The 17,445-nt window shown below is 42.6% G+C and overlaps 1 protein-coding gene across 1 annotated transcript in view; it reads left to right on the top strand.

The window, feature by feature from the left end:
* Positions 1 to 17,445, top strand: part of tenm2 (teneurin transmembrane protein 2) — a 253,418-nt gene that overhangs the window by 99,166 nt on the left and 136,807 nt on the right. Inside the window, exons 6-8 of the mRNA XM_037077578.1 lie at positions 8,417 to 8,461; positions 8,584 to 8,622; positions 9,842 to 10,135. Of these exons, the coding sequence (XP_036933473.1) occupies positions 8,417 to 8,461; positions 8,584 to 8,622; positions 9,842 to 10,135 (378 nt within the window). The remainder of the gene's footprint in view (positions 1 to 8,416; positions 8,462 to 8,583; positions 8,623 to 9,841; positions 10,136 to 17,445) is intronic.

Raw genomic sequence — 17,445 nt, 5'->3', positions numbered from 1 at the left:
TTAGAAAACCAAGCACATCGGAAAACTTGCAAAAAAACGAACCTTCACATACGTGTGAATTCCACAAGAAACCTTATATCACATCAGTATTAAAGAATGAACACATGTATTATTCAGAATTTTCAATATCACCACATTACTTACCTAAAACACACTCATAATCATATATGTAACATTTATTGGTATTCCTGAATGTATACTGCAAAGGATCCATAGCTGAGCCATGCAGTCTCTCCTATTGATCTTGACCTACTTATTCATAAGTGGGGTCCCCCTCCTCTCAGCATTAATTCATGCCCCCTCTCCCCGTCCAAGCCTCCAGACTAATTGAACGCATTAAAAAAAAAATATTTACTTAGCAGCGTATGCCACATTAAGTTTTCAGCATTCTTGAGAAGCCTTTGATTTTTAAAGCAGTTTCTGAGAAGGTGTAGGTGGAGTGCAAAGTGTTATGAGCAACAGTGAGCAGTGCGTCTCCATCTCGTCAACTTTGGCCTCCTATTCACGGATGAGAGGTGTTTCATTGCTTCGCGCTACACCTCTCAGTGACAAGACCTCCTCGAGAGTGCATGGTGTTGTGTCATGTCCTGTCATGTCCTGTCCAACCCAGACTCTTGTCCTGTAGGCAGGAGTAGAACTAGCCCAGGGTTGGATGACATTTGTCACACCTATTTTTGTCTCCTCATTAGGAGACGGCTCCGGTGGGAGCCAAAAGAACGGATGTCATCTAGGAGGTGTGGGAAGTGTTTGACCATGGCACTCCTATTTGGGCATAACTGTTAGGTTGTTACCACGCCGCTAATGGCGCGGTTAATGACATGCCACATGCTAAGGGACATGTATTTCTGGATTGATGCGTGTGTGTGTGTGTGTGTGCATTTGTGTGAATTGGATTTTAGATAATCAACACCACACCCTATGAGGTTGACTGTCAGTGTGCCCCATCAACCTGTCATAACATGTCAGTCACACCAGGAAGGTAATGTTGTAACATATCCTTGCTACTGCCACTCAATCAACGACAGAAGCTGAAAAGATGATATAACAGCAGATCGAGCCATTGAATGAAACAATTGTTGCATTTGCATTCACATTTTTTCATTTTGTGTTTTCGTTTAGTTTTGAATAAACCCTACCTTGATCCACGACATGCTCATTAAGATCATTTAATGTGCCAGTGTTTGAAGCTAAGAGTGTCCTAACACTTTGTTTACTTATTAGAGCAAAATCCACGTTTAGTTTCCAGATGTCAAGATAAAGCATTTTAATCCTGACAGTATCATCTGCTGGAAACCACTTTATTTCCAAATCCCAGCAAATAAAAAGTCAAAGAATAATCTCCTTTTTGAGGGATGAAGCATTTTCCCTGATGATCACAAGAGTGATGACTGAGATAAGATATGTTCAGCCAAAGAGAAAAGGAAAGACCCTAAAACCCTGTAATGCAGCAAAAAAGGGGGTTGACTAGAGAGCCAGAAAAATAGAAAAAAAATATACTATTTATTTATTTACAATTATGATTGTTTGTGTCATTGTTTTTTTTTTTTGTCCAGTACAATAACTGTACATTATCACAGACATTTAAATTGAGAATTCTACAAATCATCCAAGAATGTTCCATGAAAACCGTTAAAGTTTTTGAAATAACTTCTTCCATAATGGCCTATGTATTATTGTTAAGGTTAGGAAAATACTGTCTTTGTAGCTAATTCTGAATACTATATAGCTAAAGGATAAGTTGACCCAAAAATGATAATTCAGTTATTATCTTTTCAGACTCGTGCCGATGGAAAGCTAGCTTTGCGGCAAAACAGCGTTGCAGCATTCTCCAACAGAAATAGATGGGGACTTTTTTTTTAAAAATATAAGAAATCAACTGAAAGGAAACATAAAATGGATCCATACATCTCGTCCAGATCTAAGTTTAAGGAAACCTAATTTTTTTTGTTGTTGTTTTTATTATTATTTATTTAATTTATTATTCTTTTTGTTATCTTTTGTTTATGGCGTCTTGGGTAGCAGTATTTAGGTTCTTGTGATGAGCAAACAGACACAGAGTAACTTTAGCATTCATTCTGAGTGACCATCCTCTCTTTGATGGCCTTCAGCAACTCCTCTGGGAAATATTTGGATCTTTAGCTGCTGAACACTACACTGGTGTTCACCAACTAGACGCTAACTTAATCTGTTCGGCGTGATGCAAGTAATGTACAGGTTTATCTGCAGCCTGCTGCATCCAGAAATGAGGTTAATGAGAGCAAGACAGTGAAATTGCAGCAGTAAAACCAAAACAATGAGCTGAAAGACTTCAAAACGCTTCACCGAGCTGAGGGGAACTGCATAGTCGGATGATAAGAAAAGAGGGGGGAAAAAAAGTCAAGTTGAACTGCAGTCCTGTGAGATGATGCAAACTCCAATCTCCCACTTGAAATATGCTACATGCATATCCATCATATCCACACCCTTCTTTTCTGTCTCACTGTGAAAGGAAACTGCATTAAACATCAGAACCTGGGCATGCATTGTGTCAGGTGATCCAACATAAACATATGTATAATTTATTTGTAATTAGTAGTAGTTTTATTCAGAGAGGATTAAAGGTGATTAATTGTGTAGAAAACACTTTTAAACCACAGATTGAAATCTCATCGTTAACACTTTTTTTTCAGGTTTGTTCATTAGCATCCTCACTTTTGATGCGTACGCGCCGGTGCAGCATTCACTTTTATACCCGACTTCACCTCGTCGCCATGGCAACCCTGATTTGTGAAGATGTTTATTAGTATTCCTCACCGCCGCGCACTGTGTACGTTTGTGCGCGTGTGACTGAGATTAATAATAGTATGTGCTGTAATTATAGGTGAATGACAATGCCACAAGCACACGAGTGACCTTGAGGCTTGACTTTTTGTATGAATTGTGCTCAAGTCAAAGCCAATCCAGTGTGCTGGCTCATTGCTCAGGTATCCACAGTTAATCCTGTACTCCTGTGTCTCCCTGCGCTCCGTCTCCGTCTGTCTTTCTCTCCCTGCAGAAACTGTTTACCATGACCGAGGGTTTCATCATTCCTCACCACCTCATCTTCTGATCCCCTTTTTCGTCATCGGCTCGCCTCACTCTCTGTTCTGCTCCCTATCTCCCCCACCCCCCCTTATCAACTTAAGAGAAGTGCAGTGCAGCTCAGCAGCGGCGGAGGCCTGCGTGAGCTAAAGTGCGGGTCATTTTTCATCGCCTTGACACAAAATGAATTCAATGACCGCGTCTTTCAAAATTCATGAATTCATGAATTTTCCCACTCAGGCTCCGGCAATTGTTTCCGGACTGTATCCACGGGCACTGCTTTGCATATGTGTACGCGTTAAGTTTCTTTTTCTAATTTCCTTTCTGTCTGTACACACTCTGGAGGAGGTGATTTACATGAACACGTGCGGAGATAGAGGAGAGTGTGTGGTGCGACGGAGAGGACGACCATCTGTACTGTAGTCTCTTGTGAGCTCAGAGCCCTCTATTATTCCTCCATATCTGCAGCGTCAATAGATGTCCTCTACATGCAGCGTGGCATTTTCTAAGACTTTTTGTACTCAAGTTTTTCAGACGAGACAAGATGAGATTGTATTGATCAACGGTGGGAAATTCACGTTACAGCAGCAAGTATAGGCCAGAAAAGAATGTACAAGAATTACATAATCAAAATAAAGAATTTAGAGAGATGACAGTACGTGAATTAGTACAGTTACATTTCTGTGTGGTGGAAAGACTGCAAAGCAAGAACAAACAGAAAAATGCTATATTTTCTTTCATGCTTGCTTTCACAAAAAGGACAATTCTGTATTTTTCTCATTGTGGCAGGACAAAACTCGAGTTTATTCATACATTTAGTCTATGATAGGGACAACTAAGTAGAAGGAAGTGGTGCCAGGCTGCCAGCATTAGCGGATGGCCCCTCACTCTCCATTCTCCCAGGAGATTTCGTGCCCAGTGGCAGACAACATTTTATCATGCAAGTGAGGTTAACAAGGTATGAATGTAAACACGGATTACGCCATTATTCTATAGCAATTATCAAGTGTAGTAGGCATTTAACTTTGGAATGATAAGTTCAAGCAAAACACTTCTAAGTGTTTTTAAGTGTTTTGCCAGATTTGTAGCTTTCGAATAAGAAGCCTCTGTTGCGTAACATTATGCATGTGTGCGAAGACAACTGTGCAGAGAGTCCTGAAATAGTGAAGATGACACTGAGAAACGTGTGTTACTAATTAAAAAAAAAAAAAAAAAACTGTAATATTCCCTATCTAGTCTTCAGTTTTTACAATCCAACCCCCTCTCAGCTCTCCTTTATTTTTTATAGCACACAGAGCGCCAATAGTGTTTTTTTTAAAGTGCATTTTGTCTTGTGCCCGGGCGACAAGGAGGAGAGAGGGGAGAGAGTGACAGATTATGGGACACACCAGAGAGCAACCTCAGTTGGGATTCAATCCCAGAGGAGTAGGACCCCCAAAATTTTAGTCCTTAACTACTTTGTTATTTCCGCTGTTTGCCTGACTCTCCTGTCTCTTCTATTCTCCTGCATCTGTTGAAACATGTCATCACTTAAGCTCTCTATTATCAGGAAAGAATATACATATATGTATAAATATGTATATATGTAAATATATATACATATACACCTCTTCCTCGCATGAAGGATATACAGTATATATGTACATTTTATAGCTTCATAACACAAAGAAAAGAAAACACAAAGGAGAAATTCATTTTTTCAGGGATACTAAAGTGCAGTGCAGATGAATTTTGAATTGGATGCAAATGAAAATGGAAAGTATTAAGAAATGACACATTCTGGCTCCTATTAGCCACAACTTCTAGCATTTTCCTAGCGGTGAAAAAGAAAATAAGGCTTTTACAGTTATTAATGGTAATTTCGGCTATTTCAGGGGATTGCTGGGGAGCCTACCGAGCACAGTTGCGCTTGGTTCCTGATTTTGATGCATCCTCCACCCAGGAGCAAATCAGTTCGCTAGTTCAACACTTCAGGACGCATCAGAACATGTTCTGAATCGGCGCTCCCTCCAAGGCTCGAAATGGCATGTCCGAGGGTGGCCTGCAGCGTAAACTATTGGATCTGGGAAAAGCAACATAATTGCAGGCACTGAAGCCCACATGTTCTGCCTGTTTTACATCCTTTGCAGAATTACACGGTGGGGTGAGGGAAAGTCAACCAGCATAATGCAGAGTCCTGCTGCCTATACTTTGCCTGTCAAACTGCTAACAAGCACAAATGATTTTTTAATGATAGGCCCCTCTATCCCACAAAGCTGTCTACTCACAAACACTCTCACACACACACATATGCGGCGCACTTTTCACGCATTCGCTCCCACACACACCCGTAATGAGTTTTATCAAGGGAAGTACATGTGGTTTAATGGATCACTGCAAATGCCATTCCCACTCACACTATTGTATTTGAGTTCCAACAAGATGCTTCTTTTCCCTCGGTGTCACTTATTTTTCTGAGAAACAACGTGCTGTGCATGAATACTCCAAATGATGATGTATCTTAGGTGCGGGAAACTGAAGTCCCTGCTGAGCAAAGACACCAGTGAAGCAGCTTCAACCAATCCGACGTTTCAAGCAAACAATGAGCGTTTGTGAATCAGTGCAAATATATTCAGTGTGTGACCGGTAATGTTGCTCCAGTTGCCAGTGTGACGAGAAAATATCTTGAAGTAACAGCAATAGATGTTTGGAGGAGAAGGATTTCTCAGCTGAAATGGCATCGTTTAACTTCTCCTTGCGGTGACGAGCAGAAAAAGCAGAATGTACACCTTATGAAACTCAGGTGTCCTCAACGAGGCAGGTGTCCTTAACGACTCTGTAAGGACACTCCCACTCAGAGGTTAAAAGCCTGCCAACTCCCCTCCAGTTAGTTAGAACTGAAGAAGCCTCTTGGATGAGAGGTGAAACGCCTTCAAGATGCTGAAACAAGTCCAGTCGCCTACGATGCAGCAATTACTAAGTCTACTAAGCAATTTCCTGGACCGAGAACCTTCACTAATACGCCCTATAAAAGTAATTTCATGTAAAAGAATGTGTGCTTTCTTGTGTTTGTTTTGCTAAAGCAGCACCAAACTTTGCTGAAAGTTAAGACTGGTTGAGTTATTTTACCAGACATTCAAATGCATGAGACGACTGTCATTCCACCCGGGGACAAAGCAGTTCTGAGCAGCCATCTAAACAGTGCTGTTATTTCTGTTTCAGTTAACGGTGCACTTTGTAGCTCTGCAGAAGAAATATTGATCAGAAGAGAAAGATCTTCATTGACTGATTGAGGGCCCAAACAATCTAAATAAACAAACTTTCTTTGTTTTCACAACTGAATAAACACATTTACCTTAAAGGACAACACGGTTTCATACTGTTTTATTTTGTTTATATGTGGCGGACCCTGCCACCTTTATAGCCTCGAACAGTGTTCTGGGGAACTTATTTTCCTCTCAGAACAGCTTGTTTATTCAGGCAAGGAGCAATATGGAAAAGAAAATATATTTGTATCATATTTGGGTTTTTATTATAGGCTAGCATGTTGTCATGGAGGCCATAACTATTCAATTTTCGGCCCTTTAACAATCTCAATCTGACCTTTTGATTATTTTATTCAGTCTGTTGTTATTGTAAAATAAATGTAAAATCTGACAAAGGGACTTCACTTTAAAAAATAGATTTAATAGTCTACTTTACTTGGTAATTGTGAGGTAATTGGTTTTGTGACTTTTTCAAAATTTAAGGTTCACAGAAATACTCTCATTTCATTCAAAACTCAGACTTTTGGAAAAGAAATTAAAACACTTTCATATGTACAATATTGATATTTACAATATTAATGGGGTAACAAGACAAACTCTATAAAATCTAAAAAATATGTATTTTTGCCTAAACAAGCTGTTCTCAGAGGAAAATAAGGTCCCCTCAGCACTGTTTAAGCTAGAAAGGTGGCAGGGTCCGCCACATATAAACAAAGTGAATATTATGGCATTGTCCTTTAAGGTAAGGTTGTTTATTTAGTATTTTAAGGTATAAAGAAAAAATCATGAAGATCTTTCTCTCCTGATTAAAATGTATTTCCCAAAGCTCCCTAGTGCATCTTCAAACAGCTGGAATATAGGTGAAAGTGTCCTATTTATAGTGTTTATTCAAAACAAAACTATACTTACCCTCCCTTTCCACTCTGCCCTTCACTATGTTAGTGAGAAGTATTCCTGGAAGCATCCTGCTGCTTTCATCCTATAGCGCAGTCTACACACACACACACACACACACACACACACACCCACACACACACACACACACACACACACACACACCCACAAACATCGTTAACCCATTTTTCAGGTGGCTCCTTCATGTTGTGCGTGTCTTTTTTCTCTTGTTATTGCTATTCCACTCAATTTCCATTTGAGTTTGACTCAGCGTGGTTTAAGAACTCCTCGTACTTCTTGTGTTCTGTAATCCTGTGTTATTTTATTCTCCTTCGCTTTCTCGCACACACACACGCACACACGCCATCGGATGTTTTTTTCTTTTCGAAACTGTTTTGTCTCTCCACTTTCCTTCCTTCCTTCCGCTCTGCTCGTTGCTCTCTTCCCCCTCTATAACTGACAGGCATTCAGGATTCTAAATCCTGCCGCTTTCACCTTATAGCTCAGACTGTTTCAGATATACAGCAAATTCATATTGAACGCACAGATCGACTGCCTACTGTGAACAGACACAGATGTGAGCAGCCAAAGGCAGCTGCTGAGGCTCAGAAACAAACAGTAATGTGCGTGATAAGCTCAACAATGACAGCGTGGGGCAAAAAAGAAAGGGATCGATCTGATCACTTTTGGCCCTGCATCTGTCATAATATCATGTAACAAACATGCGATTGGTTTTTCTATTTATGGAATAACTGAGATGGATTTTCATGTCTGCTTCAAGCCGTCGCACCAATCCATCTTTCTTTGAGCGCATGTAGATTGCCACAGCATCGGGCTCTGTCTGCGGCTGATGGTGATAAGGAGTGATTGGATTTTGCATGTGTAATCACTGGTTATGGGATGTTAATTGTACAGAGCAGTGGCCTGTGGGATGTAACATTAGATACGTGAGGCATGCACATACAAACACACTCACACACACATGCACACATGCACACTTTGATGTTGTGTAAGTGCTTCCACGTAGCGTTTGTTTAGACTAGAAGATGTGTTTGTGGCCCAATTATTGTCATTGTGGTTGGATGGGATGATTTGCATAAAGACTAATCCCGACTGTGATTGTGGAGTTGTGGAGTAGACGCTTTTGCTAGCGAGCAGTTCACTTCGGTATGATTTGCTGACTGATGTTAAAGAACCCATGTTCTCTACTCTCTCAGGGCTCCTGGAGTTCTCCCCCGTCCTCCTACGATACTTCATCTCAGGTATGGTTCAATGGCTAGACGTAGATCCCGTAGCACTGTAGTGTAAATTACCATCAGATGAAAAAAGATCCCTCGTGTTATGTATAGTAAAGAAAGTTCCTTTTGTCATCCCTTATGTCAAGTGGGAGGAAAAGACAAGGAAGCAAAGAAGACCAGGATTGGTAATACTCCCTGATGTCTTTTTTGGGTGCCTCTTTAGTTGGTTGGATGCTTGGCAAGCTGTAGCCTAGAAGCCGAAACCACCTGTGGAGTTATTCACTCGCCTCTGCTGTCTGGTCCAATCCATCTGTTTGCCTGAGCAGAAGTATAGAGTCTTTCACCACTTCCCCGGCTAAGTTTCCTTTCAGGGCCCTCCCCCTCCTCATTACTTTCAGCGCAGCTCTCCAGTCCTCGGCAAGGCCTTGAAGAGGAGCCGTGAAGATCCAGCAGACGATTTTCATCTGTTTAATTCCTCTCTCTCTGATTGCGTCCGTACGCCTGATGAGTCACAGTTAACCCAGTCACACAGCTGCGCGATTCCCAGCGCATTGATTCATGCGGCTCGCCGCCACAATGCCAACCTCTCTTCACTCGCCTCTTCCTTTCCCCTCCCTCACAAACTGCTAATGAAGTGAATCACAACTGTTTTTCCCCCGATCCCTTTACCCCAACAGCTGATGGTGAGCGATTGCATCCACAATACTCTTTTAATTAGTATAGAGAATAAATTGGTTGAGCATGCCTTTTTCCTTAATTGCTTTTTCCTCAGCTTGGATTTAATTGGGCTGCAGCACTGTTTATTGATCTCCTTTGATGTGCTTTAATTTGGATAATTTTATATATTTATTTTGGACGTGACGAGATGGTTTGTCTTGAGGGGGAGAGTGTTAGGCAGTGGGGCCGGCACTGCAGCAGACTGCAGTACACTCAGTGAGCCCGGGGTCCAGTGTGTGATGGCAACTAGGTAGGGAGATGATCAAACCCAGAAGGCAGAAAAGCAGCTCCACTACAGTCTGAGAGGTCTCAAGTGAACAGCTCTTTGATCTCGCATCAACATCTCATGAATGCCAATGCGGAGCAGTAAAGTGAGGGAGGCAGGCCTTGTGAGCCAGCCTTAACAGGCCTGCAGGCCAGTACATATTCCTTCCAGCAGCTAGTTTGTAGTTGGTGCCTGATTCACGCTGCGTCATCTCTCCCCCTCCTGCCTGCCACAACAAAGACCAATTTTCAGCCTCCGCCTCCATAGTTTCATAATTAGTGTGCTTCTCTGCGTGTGATTGTGGGTTTGTTTGCTAGATACGTGTGTGCGCTCGCTTGTGCAAGTATTTGTTTGTGTGTCTCCATTTACTCCGTGCACTTACATCGCTCTCTACCTGAGTAACGCCACTCTCTCCCTCGCAGGGGGGAACTTCACCCTGGCCGAGCTCGGAGTGTGTGAGCCAACTCCCCCTCCGCACCCCGCCGCCGTTCCCTACTGTCCTGACTTGGGCCTCCTCCAGAGAGGATACTCCCTCAGCGCCGGCTCTGATGCGGACTCGGACCCCGAGGGGCCGCTGTCTCCCGAAAGAGCCATCCAGCTGTGGGCCGGACGGGGAAGGGTAAAGTCACGCCGCAGCTCAGGAGTGTCCAGTCACGAGAACTCGGCCCTCACCCTAACCGACTCAGAGAATGACAACAAATCTGACGACGAGTCAGGTAGGACTCTTGAAAACGGGAATCAAGAGGTTATGTGTGTATCACAAGAGCGGCCAAGTGATTTGAAAGGAAGAGTAATGCTTTGTGAAGGAGCAAGAGCAAATTGGGGAGGATGCGTCGGACTGGTACCACCTGATAGTCAATGTTTAAAGAGATCGCGATCGAGAATGTAAAGTATATCTTGCACACATTTGTCGATACCGTTCAAATCATTAGACCACCTCTCAAACAGACGGCCATTATATGAATTGCGAGTGAGTTGGATTTATGGATTGAGTCTGTTTCTGATCTGAAGAACAGTGGTTAAACCCCCCAAGAGAGCCATCCTTATTTTCATCAATAGCACTTAGCCAAAGCCTTCTAACTCTACCCTCTTACACCACTTATCTGCTGAGATCTCACCACTGGTCTGTCAGTCTTCAAAAAAGTCTTTTTGGGAAGCAGCAACACTGAAGCATTATAAATCTAGTGATTCAACACGGAGACGCAGGCAGAGAGAATGTGTTCTCGACTTTTCAAGTACATCCTTTCTTTGAGTCTCCACGCAGAGTGTGAGAGTGTGATGTTCCCAGAGGGAAATCTCTATCCTCTGGCAACTTTGTTTATTGCCAACTTCCCATTTCCTTGTTAATCCTGACGCAGTCGTAAACCTGCGCGCGAGCTTCGCCGAGGTGTCAACGGAGGTTAATGAAAAGTGGATGGAAGGAAAAGCAACAGTCTAATTAATTGAAATCTCGGCAGCCGCACATATCAGCTGTGGATCAACCTCCGTTGGACTGCGGGCCTCCGAATCACAGACAACTTCTGTCGACTGATCAGACTACTCAACACCTATTAAACACGTCAAGAAACACCTTCCCTGAGATGCGCCTCTCATCCCATCACCCGATAATTGCTTTGTGGTTAATTACCAAGCTAATCTTGCAGCCGCAGATATCAACCGCAGACACCGCTCTCACTCTCTCTGTCTCAGGGCCAGGAGAACGCCATTGAGCGCTCTGCCGCCCGCATTTCCAGACCTTGTAAAATTAGCTCCTTAATCCAGCACTATATTGTGATAATCATTTGCCTGCAGTATGATGTCACTGAGTGTTGATTGTTGCGAAGATCAAAAAGTTTTTTGTTTTTTTTTTCTATTTCGTCTCCAAAAAGAAACTTTGTGAAAAAGTGGGTATTTCTGTGCTCCTGGAGGGTCTTAACCCTGACTTGTCTGTTTGAAAAATGTATATAGACGATTCTATCAAATCAAAGTCAATTAAATTCAAAGCAAGACATCAAAACTTCGCCTTCTGTAAGAAGCGTTTCGGGGGTTAGGAACCATTGGCTCGCACCTCCAGGTTGTCTCATAGTCTCACCGACCAGAGATTTAGATCAGGCTTCTGCTTCGCCGTCTCCGCCAGCATGAAGAGATCAGAGGCAGCGCGGCAGCCAGATAAAAGGACCAGGTGTGTGCGTGTGTCTGATCAAGTCAATTCATTAGTTACTTAGTCGCTCTGAATGAGGAAATCTCGCCGCTCCTTCCTGCATCTCCCTCCAAACAGAACATCTAACACTGGAGGCACGTCACACCTCAAAGCACCCCGAGGAAAGATTTCACTCCCACTAGACTTAACCGGCGTCTGCGCCCCGAGCAGTGCGGGTGCAGAATTTTTGCAAGTGTGAGCTTGTGTATGTTACCTAGTCTGTCATTGTCTTTCTATACGCTATTTTGTCTTGTCTGCGGGTGCGAGAGTGTGTATGAGACTGTGAGTGTGTGTGTGTGTGTGTGTGTGTGTGTGTGTGTTGAAATGTGAAACAGGAGCAACGGGAGTGTCAAAACAACAGGAGGAGGATCTGAGGGTCTAATAATAGAGATTGACAGAGGCAGTCAGAGAAACAACATCATAAACACATGCTAACAAATCAAAAAGACGGTGACGTGCTAAAACACCAAACAGCACGTCGCACCACTCTCATCTCGCAGCGTCTCTAACAAGCTTCAGAAGTCTCACCTCCACTTGCTTCTCCTCCTCCTCTTCATCTCCCCTCCTCTCCCACCTTTCGTCTTCCTCTTTTCAAGCCTCTTCCTCTGTCTTCTCCTCCGCTCAAGCTGCGCCTCTCACCATCCCTCGTTATGCTCCTGTCAGTGGAGCTTGCCAGCGTGACTGACAGGTGTCAGTTTAAGGGTCTAGGGTTCCCCTTCAGGGCAGGAGCGTGCGCATGTGGATAAGCGTGCACGTGTGCCCTGCTGCAGATTTCACTACCAAAATAGAAAGCCCGGAGAAATGGTGACAGGTATCACAAAAATCTCAGGGAAAGTACTATTTGTGTGTGTGTGTGTGTGTGTGTGTGTGTGTGTGTGTGTGTGTGTGTGTGTGTGTGTGTGTGTGTGTGTGTGTGTGTGTGTGTGTGTGTGTGTGTGTGTGTGTGTGTGTGTGTGTGTGTGTGTGTGTGTCTGTGTGTCTGTGTGCGTGTTTGTGTATACAGACACTAGTTTTTGTGTCAGCAAAGCAAATCTGACTGTTGATGATTTCACAGATGTATTTTTCCTCCTATCTTTCATCTTTATTACTCAATTTTTTTTTTTTTTTTTTTAACTTTAATAATAATAATTATCAGTGAACCACAAATGAACTCCAAACTAAGTTGGGGAATGATGACTTTCTTCCCCCATGTTTCATGGTGCCTGACAACATATACTATTTTTAAATGGTTGATTCTTGAGGAGTTAAAATATCTGGGGGAGAAAAAAAACAAAAAAGCAAAAACAAAACACAACCCGAGTCGATAACAAATTAAAGAGTGTGATCCTTCGGATAGATAGCAGTCGTCAGTCACAGTGCCTGGTGCCTTTTTCTAGTCTCAACACAATTAGCACCATACATACATCTAATGTAAACAACAAGAAAGTAACTCTGGGGGCATTTGTGTGCATCTATATAGAGGGGGGCATGATGTCAATGTATAGCGTGAAGATTTGAAACATAAACTGGCATCAGAACATAGTGCCCAACCTTAGTGGCAAACATGTCTGCCATTGTATATTTTTCTGGCCAATTAGGCCTTTTTTCTATGATACTTACACATATACACATACAGCTTTAACATTTGAATACAAACACAAGCTGCTAGGCAACACGGCTGGATCTAACACCACAATATCAATGAGCAGCTTTGTTCTTAGCATTTATTATACTTCAATAAATCAAATGTATGCGAGACTGCGTGAGAAAGCAAGATAATAAAATTGGCCGTTTGTTTTTGTTGAATTTGGATTCTGAATATTTTAATATTTTAATCTTAATTGATTTATGGAGTTTGCACAGTTGTGATTGAGGATGATAAAACATGTGTTTGGGACTAACAGAGATCACCCCGGGACGTCTCCCCAATGAAAATGATTTTTTATATGTATGCACAAAATGTTTAAATATCATTTAGTGATGACAAATAGGAGCGCCTCTTCTCATTCTGTCACCACAGTTTGCTGTCACTGGCTGGCTCGCATACTCAGCTAAAACAAATATCACAAATCAAGGGCAGATGCAGAGTCTATCAATGGCAGGCACGACCTATGTTTTCTCTGATACTGCTACGTAGTATCAGTGTTGAAGTGTGTTGAAGTCAACAGGAGGAAAGCTAGTTAGCTGTTAGCTGTTAGCTATTAGCAGCCGGTGGGCAGCAGTCCTGCGCTGTGCGTTTGGTTAACAGAGCTAACAGCTAACTGACCTAAAGAAACAGCTGGACTGAGAGTTTCTTTTTCCTTACTTTTCCAACTTCAATTCAATGTGACAACACAAGAGCTTGTCTCTTCTTCCTGTTCCATATTTTCTTTACGCGATTGTTTTACAGTAAATAAATGTATGGAGAATAGTTTGAATTGTTTCGGGCCCCATGTGAAAAAGTCTGGAGCCGTGTTTGTTTATCAGAAAGGTATAACATTAGAGCTTTGTTCATGTTATATCTTTTCTTTATTTAATTTATGTTATCTTAATCCTCTGGGAACACACTGAGGGAGAGCCCTGATTTACAAAGGTGCCGAGGTACAGACAAACAATAAAGCAGCTACAGCTAGAATCATTAAATAAGCTATGAGGTAGCAGTAAAGGAAAGATAGTTTTGATGGTTTTAATAAGCTGCTTTGAATCACTCATTTGATAGGTCGAGTTTTATAAAGTAATGATAATGCACTATTATAACTCTCAGTGCAAAAGTTGATTAATAGTATTACTGAATTATCGTCCAACTAATACCAATACAGTCGCGCAGGCAAATACACCGATTGGCTTTTAAATTTTTTAAAAGACTTTCCAGATTACCAACAGAACAGCAGATATCCAGTGACTACTGTGTGCATTTGTACGAGTGACTCTTCGGTTATTGGCCTCACCTGTGTAGTGTTTTCCTCTGCAGACCTCTGGCCCCCCGTTAAATCAGTTTCTAAACTAAGACTTTGCAAAATTATTTTTTCATTTGTTTTTTTTTTTTTTGTTTGTTTTCATTTACTGCTAAATTCCAATTACCGACAAGAATGTAAAGCCTTTTAAATTAGTTTCCTAAATGCAACTCAGGGATTTCAAAGTTTTCTACATTCAGCTTTATTGTCGAATATTGAATAAAGACACTTCCCTTTTATTGCCCCTTCCAGACACTATTAAAATAAAGAGAGTAGAACGTTGACTTGGCAGAGCCGATACGGGTTTCATTTGCACAAGCAACACAGTGAGACAAACAAATATGGGCATAGAGAGCAGCACTGGGAGATTTCATTTTGGCAAAGTGGAGGAAGAGATTTACTGTCACACTGTGCACTGCCTCGTAAAATGTCCGTCTGGAAACACAGGCAGGAGAATAGGAGCGCTTGTAAATTGCCCCAGCAGTGCCTGATGGCCGCATCCGAACTGCATTGATCAGGAGGGAGAATGATTAAAACATGCATTAGATGAAATAAGATCAGGCTTTGACATTGATTTAAACCTGAAGCCTAGGGCGGACTTTATGGCCACAATCCATAGTCCAGTGCTCTAAACATATGTGTGCACGTGTGTGTGTGTGTGTGTGTGTGTGTGTGTGTGTGTGTGTGTGTGTGTGTGTGTGTGGCTCCATATGCCTCTGTTTCTCCCTCTCATTAAATAGCAGCCTGTTAAAGAAACAGGCTGAATTTAATTCAACTTCAACATTGTTTTCCGTCAATAAATCTTGGCTTCACTCATACGGCAGACTTTATAAACACAGACACACACACTGGCCGCACACTCCGCAGTCGAGACCCGGCCCAATCACACATGCATGCTGATTAGCTCCTTTCAGACAATCTCCCTCTCCTCTTTCCTTCTCTGGCCCAATCTCTCCATCTGCTCGACTGGATAATAAATCATGGGGTAGTATTGTGACGTATGTGACAGGATGTATTAATCTCGTAATTAGAGAATGAAAAGGTGGCGCTAAATTTAGTCTGGCCTTTCTGCCTAACCCTGCCCCATGTCTGGGCATGCTCAGGCGGCTGGTTTTCCTTACTGGTTTCCAGAAACTGGTCTGTGTTAATATGATTTTTGCATAAACTTCATGCTAATTTCTCTGTTTTTGACAAAGCAGAAAACTTTCAAAATGCCCCTTAAAAACATCTGCTGTCAAAAGTCTTTTTTTTTTTTTTTTTTTTTTTCCCTTTTTTTCTGGAGCTGTAATTACGTTTCATAAAAGCCGCGTTGGGCAGAGTGATTCCTGATTAACTAATCAAATCTACTAGCACAGGTGGCAGAGTGCCTGCACCCGCTCTGTCCTCTTTATTCTTTTTTTTTTTTTTTGGCGCACGGCACAATCGCACCATAAATCAAACCAAATCAACCAAGTCAGCCAATGTGTTGTTACTTTAAAAGAATATTTGGAAGTGGAGCACTGAAAGGATTGTCTTGCAATCAAGGTAATTTAAGATATTGTTTAATTATGGTAATTTGGAGTTTGAATAAAGCTCTATACTTTTGGGTGCAGCTTATAATTATACGTCGAGCAGTGATCGCGAGAACCCTTCTATTCCCCGCCACAGCCGCTCTCACCACCCGTAACCTCGCCCATGCAGCTCCTGTCAGTCAAATTCGGGCAACACTTATGGAGTCGGACTGGTGGGGTCCCCCAAGACCGCTGCTGTCCCCTCAGGGTCTATGCGAGTGTGTGTGAGTAAGAAACCGAGAGTGAGAGCTCGTGTGCGTGTGTTAGGCGGGTTGGGGGCATTAGCCTCTGATTGAGTTTTCAGAGAGCAACGTGGGGTGCGAAAGGCTCGACAATGGTCTAACAGAATTAGTAGCTTGTGATGAATGGTGTGTGAGAGCAGCACTGACAGCTCGCTTTCAGAAACACACACAGCCTGTGAGTGCTCACACGCTCGTGTGTGTGTGTGTGTTTGTGTGCGTGCATGTACGCCTCCATACTTCACCCATCGGTTCAAGGACTTTTTGTCCATGCGGCAAGAGCTACGCGTGCCGGAGTGAGCAAAGTGGTGTTGGACGCACCCGCTCAACACATGCACACGCACGGAGTGGATCTGTATACGTGTCCGTCTTGGGGGTTAAGCCCGGGGTTTGAAAAATGCCCTGCAGTCAGGATCAATGAAGATCGGTCTATTCAACATACTGAACACGGCGCTCATACACGCTCACACACTCGCGCAGACGCAGCGATGAATAAAAATAAATAAATAAACAACCTTCTGCGTGTGACTCAATAAAGACATTGTTGGAGCAGAGTTGATATTGAAGTGAAGGCCGATAATTCACACACATACAAACACACCCACAAAGGCAGCGGCACACAGGAAAGCAGGTGCACACACACACACACAGACACACACACAAAGATGCATAAGAGCACTGTTTAATAAAAGCCCTGGGATATTGATCACAGTAGATGGATGCTAACTCACATTAAAGGGAGGGAGCCTGGAGTGATAGAGAGAAGAGAAGGAGAAGAAGAAGGCATGAACAATGAATAAATGGAATGGAGGAGATGAGGGAGGAGATTTTTCGCACAAAGCTGACAATGACGGCATTGAAAAAAACGTGTTAATGTGAGTTCTTGGTGCTCGCATCTGCAGCGAGGGGGCCCACCCATACTAACAGTGTTGTCATCAGGTAAAAGAGAGTCGCAGGGGTGGCAATATCTTCTGGCGTCGGACTTGTAACTTGCTGATGACTTTGCTGCTGCCCTAATAGGGAATTTAGTATTTAGTTAGCTGTAGTGGCCTCTCATGCCATCTTCAGACCTGCCGGAGAAAGAGTGAGGAAAGAGAGAGAGAGAGAGAGAGATGAACACTGAGAGCAAATTGAGAATTCTCCAGC

The sequence above is a fragment of the Acanthopagrus latus genome, chromosome 18, assembly GCF_904848185.1.
Source record: "Acanthopagrus latus isolate v.2019 chromosome 18, fAcaLat1.1, whole genome shotgun sequence".
In the NCBI taxonomy this organism is placed as follows: Eukaryota; Metazoa; Chordata; class Actinopteri; order Spariformes; family Sparidae; genus Acanthopagrus; species Acanthopagrus latus.
The sequence above is the reverse complement of the archived record's forward strand: the minus strand, read 5'-3'. Positions and strand labels throughout refer to the sequence as shown.